Source organism: Musca autumnalis, unplaced genomic scaffold, assembly GCF_047663935.1.
Source record: "Musca autumnalis isolate F117 unplaced genomic scaffold, ASM4766393v1 scaffold_1, whole genome shotgun sequence".
Lineage (NCBI taxonomy): Eukaryota > Metazoa > Arthropoda > Insecta > Diptera > Muscidae > Musca > Musca autumnalis.
In genome coordinates this window covers 327,071,337-327,084,133 of record NW_027411644.1, presented here as the reverse complement: position 1 = coordinate 327,084,133, position 12,797 = coordinate 327,071,337, and the positions used below count along the sequence as shown (strand labels likewise).

Below are 12,797 nucleotides of genomic sequence, written 5' to 3'. Positions count from 1 at the left end.
GCCTACATGTTTCATACAATGCAACAGTGTCCTAATAAAAATTTTCCCAACAATTTTATATTGTTCAGTAATGGCACAACTAAGATCCTACAGACATCGTATTGCTCCCGGAACACAGGTATCCCCCCTATAGTGAAAGTCATTAATCAAAATAGCGACAGATCTATGGGAATAATCATACTTCAGAGAAATACGTGAACAAAAGCCAGTATAATATCGATTCACGCCGTTCAGGAAGGTCAATGGAAAGGAGTGTTGGTAGTTTATATCATAAAACATCGTAGTCGAAAATTGGAGAGATAAAGTAAAAGGTCGATGCAGTTAAAAATCTATTTCAAGGTCTCGGAACTGAACATTTGTCGTACTATAAGTACGAGACACCTATGTAGGGAAGGGACTTTATGTAGATTTCGGAAATACGAGACATTTGGAAATATTTTGAAAACATGGGTGCCGGGGTGACGTAGGGGATGGAAGATACCAAGGAACGGTCCTGACCGGCTTTAACATGGCAAAGCCCAGGATTTATCTCGGTCCCTCTTTCGTCTGAAGTGGGCACTGACCTTCCCGTGGTGTCACCTGGGAAGGTCAGTGTCTCACCGTCTGAAGAATAATAAGGCAGCAGGAGCTGTGGCCTACCAGCCGAGCTGTTTAAAACCGGAGGCGACACACTGATAAGGTGTATGCATCAGCTAGTTAGCTCAATCTGGCAGGAAGAACGCGTACCCGACGATTGGAACCTGAGCATCCTGTGTCCCGTCCATATGCTCTAACTATAGGGGCATAAGTCTTCTCCCTATCGCCTACAAGATAGTGTCAGGGATATTGTGCGAACGAATAAAGCCCATGGTCAACGAAATAATTGGACCATACCAATGCGGCTTTAGACCTGGCAAGTCCACAATTGACCAGATATTTACCCTGCGGCAAATCCTGGAAAAGACCCAAGGGATGCAGATCGACACCTACCACATTTTTGTTGATTATAAAGCAGCCTTCGACAGCCCGCTACGTTTAAAGGCATTCCAAGCCATGTCTGAATTTGGTATCCACGCAAAGCTCATTCGGCTTTGTAAAATGACTCTAACTGACACAAGATCTTCAGTTAAAATAGGAAAGAACCTCTCCGAAGAGTTTTGTACCAAAAGAGGTTTCAGACAAGGAGACAGTCTTTCGTGTGATCTTTTCAACATCCTGCTAGAAAAGGCAAATGTCAAAAGAAGTGGCACAATCTACACCAATAGCCACATGTTACTTATGCTGATGATAAATACATAATGGGACGATCAGTAAAGGAAGTAACCGATACATTTATGAAGGTCGAAGGAGAATCTGCTAATGTGGGTCTGGCGGTAAACGGCGAGAATACCAAGACGCGCAGTGCGTCCATTGAGATCGGACCAACTGTTGAAGTTGGTTCCTAAAATTTTGAGGTAGTAAAAGACTTCGTATACCTCGGCACCGCCGTAAACACAACAACCGCATCAGTTGTGAAATAAAAAGAAGAATTGTATTGGCCAACAGATGCTACTTTGGCTTAAGTAAGCACTTCAAAAACAAAGCCACAACTCGACAAACAAAAATAACGCTTTAGAAAACACTGATACTACCCGTTCTGATGTATGGTTCCGAAGCCTGGGTACTTGCGCAAGCAGGTAAGGCAGTGCTTGGCGTCGAAAGATCTACGGGCCAATCTGCGTTGACGGTGAATATCGACGTCGTATGAACCACGAGCTGCATCTGCTATACAACGACATCAATATAGTTAAACGTATCGAAATGCAGCGATTGCGTTGGCTAAGCCATATCATAACAAAGAGCGATGATGAACCCGCTAAAAAGGCGTATAAATTCGTGCCACATTGTGGTGCACGCAGAATTGTCAGGCCAAAGTGGAGTGGAGACAAGTGGATTACAAGACGGGGTATTTCAGAAAGCGAAGCACTAAACAGAGAGAATTGGAGATCTTTTCTTAGTTCGTAAGTATGGGTGCCACCGTGGTGCAATGGTATGCGCATCCGCCTTGCACGTAGAAGGTCGTGGGTTCGATTCCCCGGCCAGGCAACAGTACAATTTTCAGCGGTGGCAAGATATCCCTCAGTAATGCTGGCGACATTTTCTGAGTACTTCAGCCAAGTAAAACTTCTCTACAAGTGGTGTCTTAAGACGCGCCGTTCGGACTCGGCGATACACAGTAGGTCCCATATCATTGAGCAAATATGAATCGATATGAGAGAAGTCTCCCTTGTCCCGCCTGGGATGTTTGTGGAACAATTATTATTATGGAAATATGTAGGGTTTTAATTTATGGTTTGTACCATACAAAAGTAGGTAATAAAATTACAAGTGTAGTGTAAACTGTTTGGTAAACTTTTAAAACTTACCTCACTTATATTAACCATGCTATAAACACTTATTTACATTTTTTCATTGCAATTTGTTTGGCAAATATGTAGAAAAATCGAATCCTTTTTATTGGCGTTTTGTGCCTTGAAGCAAAAATAAATGGTATTTGTAAAATAAATACTTGGTCAGGCAAAAAACACCAGTATTGCAAAGAAAAAGTAAATATTTCCTATGTAAACTTTATTCATGAACAACGTGCAATAATGCTATTTCTGCATATGAATGTGCATCCTTTTTGCTTCCCAGAAGCCTTCGATATATGCCCACAAACATATTTACTTGATTTACTTTATACTTTTTCTCTCTTCTTTTGTTGAAATCTAGTAAAAAATTTTATTGCAAAAAAATTGTGTGCAGAAAAATATCAATGTATCTATTTAGGGACATTGGGGGAAATACTGTGTAAATTGGTTACAGGGAAAATCTATCTATGGATTATATGGAGGACAATCCATGATATGGCCAGAATAATGTATTGGCCACATAGCTTTTCTATTAGAATCCTAGTTTCCATTCTAACTTTTTCTATTTTATGTGTCCCTTTTAAATATCCTTCCTTCCTAATATTTGTTACCCTCAAAACATCTTTACAGAATTCATTCATGGAAGAACTTTTACAATTGGTTGCTGAAGATGATGTTCGTGTCAGGGAATGTGCAGCGAAATGTTTGTGTCGTTTTATAATCCAAAATGCCAAACATTCTAATTCACATGCCCAAGAGCAACAACAACAACCACAACAGCGCCTTCCTTTTGTTAGTCAAGATGATGAAAATATTTTGCATCGCACATTTTGTGATAATTTGAGAATGTTACAAAGCTTCTTCGAGTACAGCATCTTCAACGATATGTCACCCGCAGTGCGTTATTTATTCAATCCTGAGTACCAACAGCGAGATCTTGATGATACATCAACACTGTGGGATTGTAATGCTGGTACAATGGCAACACACAAGGATGCCATACAAACGACGTTGTCCAAAGTTTTATATCGTCTCAGTAATAAGTTGATGTCACTAAAAGATAAAAATGTTCAGGTAAGTTTATTTTGTTATCTAACTAAATTCGAATAAATGTCTAGTGATGTAAATGAAATGTTATGAAACCAATTAAACATAGAATAAGCTACATAGTCTGGTCTGATTTATTGTTGGAAATACAACGTACAGTGTTATCTCAGCGGACAAAATCGAAAAATTTGTTGCTCACTTTTTTACAATTTTATGGTTTTATTTTTTGAGCCCCTGTTCAACAAAAGGGTAGTCACTCAAATTAAAGCATTTTCACTTTTTATTAAAAAGCTATACGTAATGATCAATACCACACACTGTAAAAATCTACTGCTACTTTGTCTGCTGCTTCGTCAAAAATATCATTATTTCCCTCTTCAGGTCTTCACAGTAACTACCTATGTATTAACAGTTTTTTGTCTGTACTGAAAAATGGAACATTTTGAGTTACTACCCTTTTGTTGAACAGGTGCTATATGTAGTTATTGGATTTTTTCGGTGCAGAATATAATATTGATATACTACAACTACGGCAGACGAACTAACCACAACTCTGCAGCGTATGATCGAGATTCGACGGCTACAAAAATCTCTGCTCGTATTAAGTGGAGCGTATTATGGCAGGCTCGGAGGCCAAAGATGTAGCAGCCCTACTACTGGAATAGGCAATCAAAGAATAATCTTCTATGTATTACTGAAATTTTTAAAGATTCGAGTATTTACAAAGAAAATAAATAATAATGGAAATCAGTTGACGACACATGGCAAATGGAAAAGGATAAGGCGTGGACATTGGAATGCCAGAACATTGTTCCATAGTGGTAAATTTAGTCAACTTACAGCTGAATGCGCAAGATTTAAAATGCATGTTGTGGGCTTAACCGAGGTTAGATGGAACAAAAGCGGAGAATCTCTTAGCAAAATGAAAACTACCCTCATATAAGATGAGTTAAATCTATCACTCCATAAAAGCAAAAAAGACATTACTGATATAGAAACCAGTTTCTGAAGGAATCGTCACCGCTATGCGGACAGGAAAAGGTAGAGACATAACTATAGAGCAGGTGTACGCGTCTAAAGAGGTCGGCGAATTCGCTGATAAAGAAACCAAGTATAGCTTGTTAGACAAACCCCTATCAGGGATACCAAAGAGTGACATAAATATACTAATGGGCGACTTCAATGCCCAACTAGGAAGTGACAATCATGATTATGAAAATAAAATGAGAAAACATGCGTTGGGATCCTGCAACGAAAATGGCAATCTCTCGTAATTTCAATGACGTTTTTCAAATCATAAATCAAATAAATAGAACCATGGCCAGAAGCTCGAATATGATTGTAGACGACAAGGACATACTTTTGACCAATAAGCAAATGATTGCGTGGAAGCAGCATTTTGAACAAACACTAAATGTTATCCACGATGAAAACAAGGAAGAACTACAAATATTCAATCTATAATGTCCAAGCATAGAAATTTCTACAGAACCACCCATATTCTATGAAATTGCGAACGCTATATCCACTCTAAAATCGGGTAACACTGCTGAGGTAGACTCACTTCCAACGGAGTGTTACAAGGTCGATCCACAAAAGGTTGTACATATGAATAACTATGGGAATAAATTACGGACTGAGTGGAAAACTGTACGTGCTGGCATACGCCGATGATATTGTGTTACTCGCAAATAGACACCAGGATATGCAAGCACAACTTACCTTGCTTGCTAATAAGGCCTAAGAATTAACGCAACAAAAACAAAAAAAGGCAACGTAGGAATGGAAGATGTTCGCAAATTCGGACACCTAGGCAGTGTTGTTGATGACGTCCATCGGAGGAATACTAGCGAATATTGACAAACGGAAGGCGAAAATCTCCTTTGCTCGACAGAGTCGTGTGTGGAGCTGCAAAAATATCAAACAGCTCACCAGAATAAGAATTTTCAACACCTGCGTGAAATCATTTCTTATTTATGGAAGCGATACCTGGTATACAACAGGTCTACGTAGAATCCTCAAAAGGAATTTATTTCACATACAGCGACGTTAATAATTGGCCTTTCAGTTGAAGACAATTAATTTATCCCAGCAACAATTCGGATCCGTTAGTCATTATGTAACCTTTGAAAAAGTAATGTAAAAAAATAACTACGTTTTTTTACTCCTTACTAAGTTATGAGTATGGTGGCACAGAGTTGTGTGCTCAATAGCGTTATGACTTTTTTACAACTTCATATCCCTGTATAAGGTGATTCGGTGAAAAAATCTCACGCACAAAATTATTTTAAAAATAGAATTTATCAGAATTATGGACAATTTTTTGAAGTCACTGTAAGCAGATATATACTTGAAAACAGGGTTTAAAAGCCAGCATCTAAAAACATTAGCATTAGCTGTACACTTCAACTGCTACACAATATTCACACACACGGCTAAACAAGCAACCGAACGCATATTTATTTTTATACATTTTTTCTGATTTCGTTTTTTACGCCTAATCTTTTTTTCGTTAGGCATAATCGACAACCACGCTACATATTTAGCAGTCGACTGACCATTCGTCGCAGCGAATTAGCCACAGAGGTTGTTTTTAGAGACTAGGGTTGCCAACGCAGTAATAAAAAGGTGACATTTAATGTCAAAGTGCCCGCATCATATACTGGAACCTAAAGAATACTAATTATTCAGGTATGTGATGAATTCCGAATCGATTTGGTATTAAAACGATTTGCCCAAAACGAGTGAATCGTATTTAGATGTAATGGAAACCGCATCGAATTTCAATTCACGTTGTTTCAATTTCATTAAATTCCTCCAAACAAAAAACAGACTAGTGACCCCAAATCCTCAGATGAAAGCGGCATAAAATATTTTTTTTTGTTGTGGCGAAGGCAAAAACCGAAATAAATTTAATGAAAATGGGCTTATATGGAAGCTTAGTGAGGGAATTCTTGTGCTATTACATGATGAGAACTACAAACAATGCATAACAACATATTAAGCTAGGCCTTCACCAATTTGGAGAAAACACAGATGTTAAACGTACATTTTTTGTTCTATGATTTTTTATTAAAAAATATCAAAAATTTTCTCAACAAAATATGCCAAAAGTAGGGAAAATAAATCTAAATTTATCTATTCTCTATCCGAGCTTACATTTTCAGGTATGTGATGAAAATCGATTTCGACTTCAAAACGAGTCGAAAACGATTGTAGGTGTGATGCATGTACATTTTTCGATCTCGAATTGTTTTCGATATCGGTTTCATATTCCATTGTGTTCTATGGAAATTTGATCAAAAAAGGGTGTGATGCAATCCGATAATCGTTTGTTTTTCTCGTTTTGAAAACGGTCATATTTTTGTGGTCGATTTATAAACGATGTAATGAATTTTGAGAGATTTTTAGGAGAAAAGGATTGAAATGTAAGCTCGTTTAGAGATAAATAGATAAATTTCGATTTATTTTCCCTACTTTTGGCATATTTTGTTGAGAAAATTTTTGATATTTTGATAAAAAAGGCATAGAACAAAAAATGTACTTTTAACATCTGTGTTTTCTCCAAATTGGTGAAGGCACCCGCTTAATATGTTGTTATGCACTGTTTGTAGTTCTCATCATGTAATAGCACAAGAATTCCTTCACCAAGCTTCCATATAGGCCCATTTAAATAAGAACACACATTTATCTTATTCTTCAGTAAATTTATTTCGGTTTTTGCTTTCGCCACAACAAAACAATTGTATGCCGCTTTCATCTGAGGATTTGGGGTCACTAGTCTGTTTTTTGTTTGGGGGAATTTAATGAAATTGAAACAACGTGGAATTGAAATTCGATGCGGTTTCCGTCACATCTAAAAACTATTCACTCGTTTTGGGCAAATCGTTTTTATCCCAAATCGATTCGGAATTCATCACATACCTGTTTAATCCTTTTCTCGTAATAGTCTCTCAAAATTCATTACATCGTTTATAAATCGACCACAAAAATATGACCGTTTTCAAAACGAGACAAATAAACGATTATCGGATTGCATCACACCATTTTTTGATCAATTTTCCATAGAACACAATGGAATATGAAACCGATATCGAAAACAATTCGAGATCGAAAAATGTACATGCATCACACCTACTGTCGTTTTCGACTCGTTTTGAAATCGAAATCGATTTTCATCACATTCTGTAACTTTTAACAACTATCGATATTGTTTAAACATCTTTTGTTTTTGTAACAACAATAAAACAAACAAATGAAATTGTTGTAAAATAAACAATGAGTAAAGTTGTTAAAAAGTTACAGAATAGGCTCCCTGATTATTGTTTAAAAATAAAAAAATATATTTTGAACGGCTTCACCAAAAACTCACATGTCCTTTGAACGAAAAAGTGGAATTTTAATGCATCGTGATTTTTAATGCATTACACTGGTAACCCTGATCTCAAAAACAATTGTTTGCTGAAAACATGGCGAAGCCGTTGAAACTTTGTTGCTTATTCTCTTTTCTGATATGTGTTGATCATGTGGGCTGCAAAATATGCGTGTGCGATGCTTTTTTATTATAGTAACAATATCAAATGGCATCAGCATCGCTAGCAATATTTTTGTGAAATTTGTTGCTACGCGTTGCCGTTGTTCATTGTTGCTAAACATATATCGTAGAAATTTAAACAGGTACAGCTGCAAATATTCGGTGCTTTTGCTAATATGGCGTTAGCAATTTAAACCCTGCTTGAAAATAAACTTATGATAACTAAACTGGCATAACATTTGTTTCTCACTAATTTTGTTTAATTCTGAGAATCATAAAAATGTCGTAAACTCCTTTTTCAAAGATATAATTCTTTAACAACAAAAAAAATCAATTTTTTGTACATGACCTTTTTCAGTATTTGAATGGAATAAACGTCATTTTAGTTTAGTTACTAGTATGTCTGAGTTTATTCATTGTACTGGTGCCAAAGTAAATAATTTTTGAGAAAAAAATGTTTATATTAATTTCTCGTTGGAATCGGTATACGGAAAGATCGCATGTATTTTGGGTTTTTTCGGAATTTTGTGGCAATTTTTGTTAGACATTTGAACTTGCCGACAAAAATGTAGATTAGGATTAAAGTTCAAAAGCGTTGCGGAGGAGGTACATAAAGGAATGGACCGACATAGTCCATTATGGAAGTGAATCCCATTTTGGGAGTCATATCTTTTCGATAGATATCGCGCCCACTAGTCATTTTAGTGGGTCATCGAATAACTTTTGGACCAGTATGCCAGGAAGCATGGACTTGTCCACGGAAAACATAATTTCGCTGTGCAGAGGACCACAACGAACAGCATCGGTATACATTCCCAAAGGGTTGTCGAACAGAGATATCGTGCATACCATTTTAGCGACATTTTTAAATATTGAGGGGAAGTACCGGAAGTTGTGGACCGGTATTGACCATTTTCGAACTAAAACTACGTTTGAACAAAATATGACGAAGGCCAAATTTGGACCAAATCGGTTGATCAGTTCTAGAGTTATCTTGCTCTCCAGCCCTTCATATGGGGATTTGCACACATTTCTTTTCTCATGTAGTATGGACTTGCTTCTGAAAAAACTTTTACAGTCATAATTGAGGCAGTGAGTGCAAGTTGCTTCAACGGAAATAAAAGTGATTCGAGTGCAGGTCTTAAAGTGAACTTATCCGAAATTTTGTGTGGGAGCTACACGAAGGAGTGGACAAATATAGTTCATATTCGAACCTGATATATTTATGGGGTAGATATATTAGGATGTCTAAAGTATGGGCCAACTCGGTCACTCCCTTCAGGAGTTATCGTGCACCCAATACTTCCGAACATTTTTGAACTTTTGTGGGGGAGGTGGCCGAAAGAGTAGACCGATTGGGTCCATATTGGAACCTCATCTAAGTCCAGTAGAAATTTTACGATGAGCAAAGTATGGACCAAATCGGTTACCCCCTTCAAGAGTTATCGTGCGCACAAGTTTTCCGAACATTTTTGAACTTTCGAGGGGGTGGTACCGGAAGGAGTGGACTTATCGCATAACATGGAGGGAGGGATTTGGTTTTTTGCAAGTGAAGTTGTTCGAGTTTAGGTAATGCCAAAGAAATTCTCAATCAGAGTGTTTCTTTGGACACGTATCTGTTTGAGCGAACAGTTGAAAAACAACAAAGGAACTGATGAGGACCTGTGGCGAGATCCGAAACTATACTTCGATTGGATGTAACCACAGATCCACTGGAGTCAGATGAGTAGGCTTGGCGGGGCAGTTGAGATGGGCAGATGTCTTGCACGGTGCGATCCAATAGGAATTTAGGCGACTGCAATATCCCGAGCGTAATTGAGCTCTGGTTTGTCGTGGCAGCTGGCGCTCTTCAGCTGCGATAGATGTGTCCGTGTGAATGCTGTTCAAACCTGCCTGATATGCCTGTTGATCTATAGGTTCTCTCCTATATTGTTGGACCGTTGTCTCTAGAACATGAATATCCTTCTTGATATGCCTGGGTGTATCGGTGGCCAGCAGATGGTGATTGGGATGGCTCTCACGGTAACACCCAGACATTATGTTGTCGTACTGGAAGAATCTTTGCCTCCTCATGTAGATGGTCCACCGTAGATTTGAGGAGGCACCCTGTTGCTGTTCTCAGGGCGGCGTTCTGACAAATTTGTATCTTATCCCACTGCGTGTCACATAAATTCGGGGAACAAACTGGCGCCACATAGCTAACCACAGACCGACCTATCGCTTTATACGAGGTCAACAAGGTTTCTTTATCTGCACCCCAAGTGCTGCCGGCTAGTGACTTGAGGACCTTGTTCCTACATTTCAGTTTATCGCAGATAGCTGTGGCATGCGCGGACGACGTGAGAGTGGTGTCGAATGTGACGCCTAGAATTTTGGGGCACTTTGTGGTCGGAATTCTGTTACCATCGACCCTGAAATTCAACTCTCTTCTATACTGCGCCGTCCATGTGGTGAACAGAGTGACCGTCGATTTGGTGGCGGATATCTGCATATTCCTCCCATGGAAAAAGGTGGTAAGATCGGTTAAATAGGAGTTCGGTCTCTCACAGATGTCATCAGGGTAGGTACCTGACGCCAGGATCGTACAATCATCCGCATACGTTACGATCTCAATGCCGTCTGGAGGGGGGCGGAATACAGGAAAGGTAGAGGTTAAACAGTTCCGGAGATATCACCCCTCTTTGGGGAACTCCCTGTTTCACTATACGGGGCTTGGATTTCTTGTTCCTGAATTCCACATACGACTGGCGACCACGCATATACTTGATTATCCAACGTTTCAGACTTGGCCGGAGGGTTGTCTGCTCGATGTCCTCGAACAGGGTGGAGTGCTTGACAGCATCAAAGGCTTTTGATAAGTCAAGCGCCACCATCACTGTTCTATCACACGGCCGCCCCTGGTTGAGTCCTCGACAAATATGTGTGGAGATGGTGTGCAGCGCTGTTGTCCTGCTGTGCTGCTTACGGAATCCATGCTGATGATCGGCAACTTGATAGCTATTTCTAATGCTGGGAAGGACCAAAGCCTCAAGGGTCTTCGCTACAGGTGACAAAAGCGAAATCGGCCTGTACGATTCAGCTTTGCTGACATCATTGCCTGGCTTCAGTAGCGGGACCACCCTGCCCATTTTCCAGACTTCGGGAACAATAAGGGTGGCTAGCGACTGGTTGAAAACTTTAGTGAGATCCAGCTGTTTCAACATTACCAAGGAAATTCCGTCAGGGCCCAACGCTTTTTGGATGATTTAGTGTTCTTGATGGCATTCGCAACATCATCCATTGTAAACTGTGGGGGTTCATCCTCGGCAGGAAGAAATGTAATGCGACGTAACACTCTTCTCTTCGCCCTGTCGCTTTCGGGGTGCTCGACAAACAGTCGATTGAAGTAACATGCACACCTCTTGGTAAACATCGCCATTTTTTTTTTCACTTATAAATTAAAGTTATTTTAATAAAATATTAAAACAACCACTATGGAATTAAGCCTGACTATTTTGGAAAGCAAAATTAAAAAAAAAAATAAAATATTTAAACTGTTTACCTAAAAATTTGTACAAATTGTTTCTGAATGTGTTAACACAATTCTTCGACAGTTCTACACTGATAACTTGCATGTTTTTGTAGGAGAAATTTCTTCTTGTAAGAGCTTGTAGTAACCAGACACACGTAATATTTAAGAAATAATAAAAACATTACTTCTTTGAGTCAATATTCTCAAAATAAGTATTCAAGAATTTGTAATAACATTTCATTATTGTCACATTCAAATTTCCATTGCCTGCTAATTGTCTTCTTTCATCTCTTATTATTTTGCGTATTTTCATTTACAGTTTGGTATTATTTACTGTATAAAACAATTACTGAGACAATTTCCATTTGCCGATTATGCCGACGCTTGGACAGAGTTCAGCTTTATGGAAATCTTCGTTAAATTATCCCAATATAATTACAATACAGCAGTGGACTTGGCATGCCAGAGTGATTTGATTGATGTCAGCTGTAAATTAATAGTTGGTAAGTGCATCTTGAACAATACTCAGAAGAAGAACGGAGCAACAACAGCAGCATCAGACTGTCTGTCTATCACATTAGAGCGAGTTGTTCGTCATACATGGATGACAAGAATAACCGTTAGTTAGTTACTTCATATAATGAATGATACGATGATGTTGACAATGCTATTTTCAATTCTGACGTTGATAATCTTGTGAAGGTATGCGTTTCTATGTACGATTGAATGGCTGTGTGTTTCAATTTGTATATTTGTGTCCATAGTTGGTTAGTTCTATAATGATGAAATCCCTTGAGATGTATCAAAATGTATGTCAGTTGTAAGTAGTTGGCAAATGAATGGCCAAGATGTACAAACGAGTGAATACAGTCGACGGATATAGTGAATTTATAATGCAATATTTCTAAACTGGCCAGTCTCCATTCCATGGGGGATAGCGGCGTAGACAGACAGCCAAACACACACACTCATACACCCACTGACCCAACCTTTTGGCATTTGCCTCTACTACTGGCATTAGAAGCACACACTTGAGTAAATTTGAATTAGAAATCTGAAACTATGTTCGCAAATTATATGTTAACATTTATGCTAAAAGGCTGTTAACTGCTTTCTGCCATCACTTCTGTCGGCAAACTACTCATTTGCCTACTTACAGTGAGTTTGATGTGATTGAATAATACAAATTAGTTCATGTGTAAAGCTTATGATTTATTAAAAACCTGATCGATACGTAAGACAGTAAATTGGTTATTTATTGTTATTTGTGTATAATGTTGTGGCAGTATGTGGACTAAAGCTGGCAAACTATCGATAGTCCGACCATCGTTTTGAT

The 12,797-nt window shown here is 38.5% G+C and overlaps 1 protein-coding gene across 2 annotated transcripts in view; it reads left to right on the top strand.

The window, feature by feature from the left end:
• Positions 1-12,797, top strand: part of htt (huntingtin) — a 135,934-nt gene that overhangs the window by 37,879 nt on the left and 85,258 nt on the right. For both annotated transcript variants that reach the window (XM_073962764.1, XM_073962763.1), the window contains 2 exons: positions 3,000-3,443; positions 11,781-11,964. In XM_073962764.1, the coding sequence (XP_073818865.1) occupies positions 3,000-3,443; positions 11,781-11,964 (628 nt within the window). The remainder of the gene's footprint in view (positions 1-2,999; positions 3,444-11,780; positions 11,965-12,797) is intronic.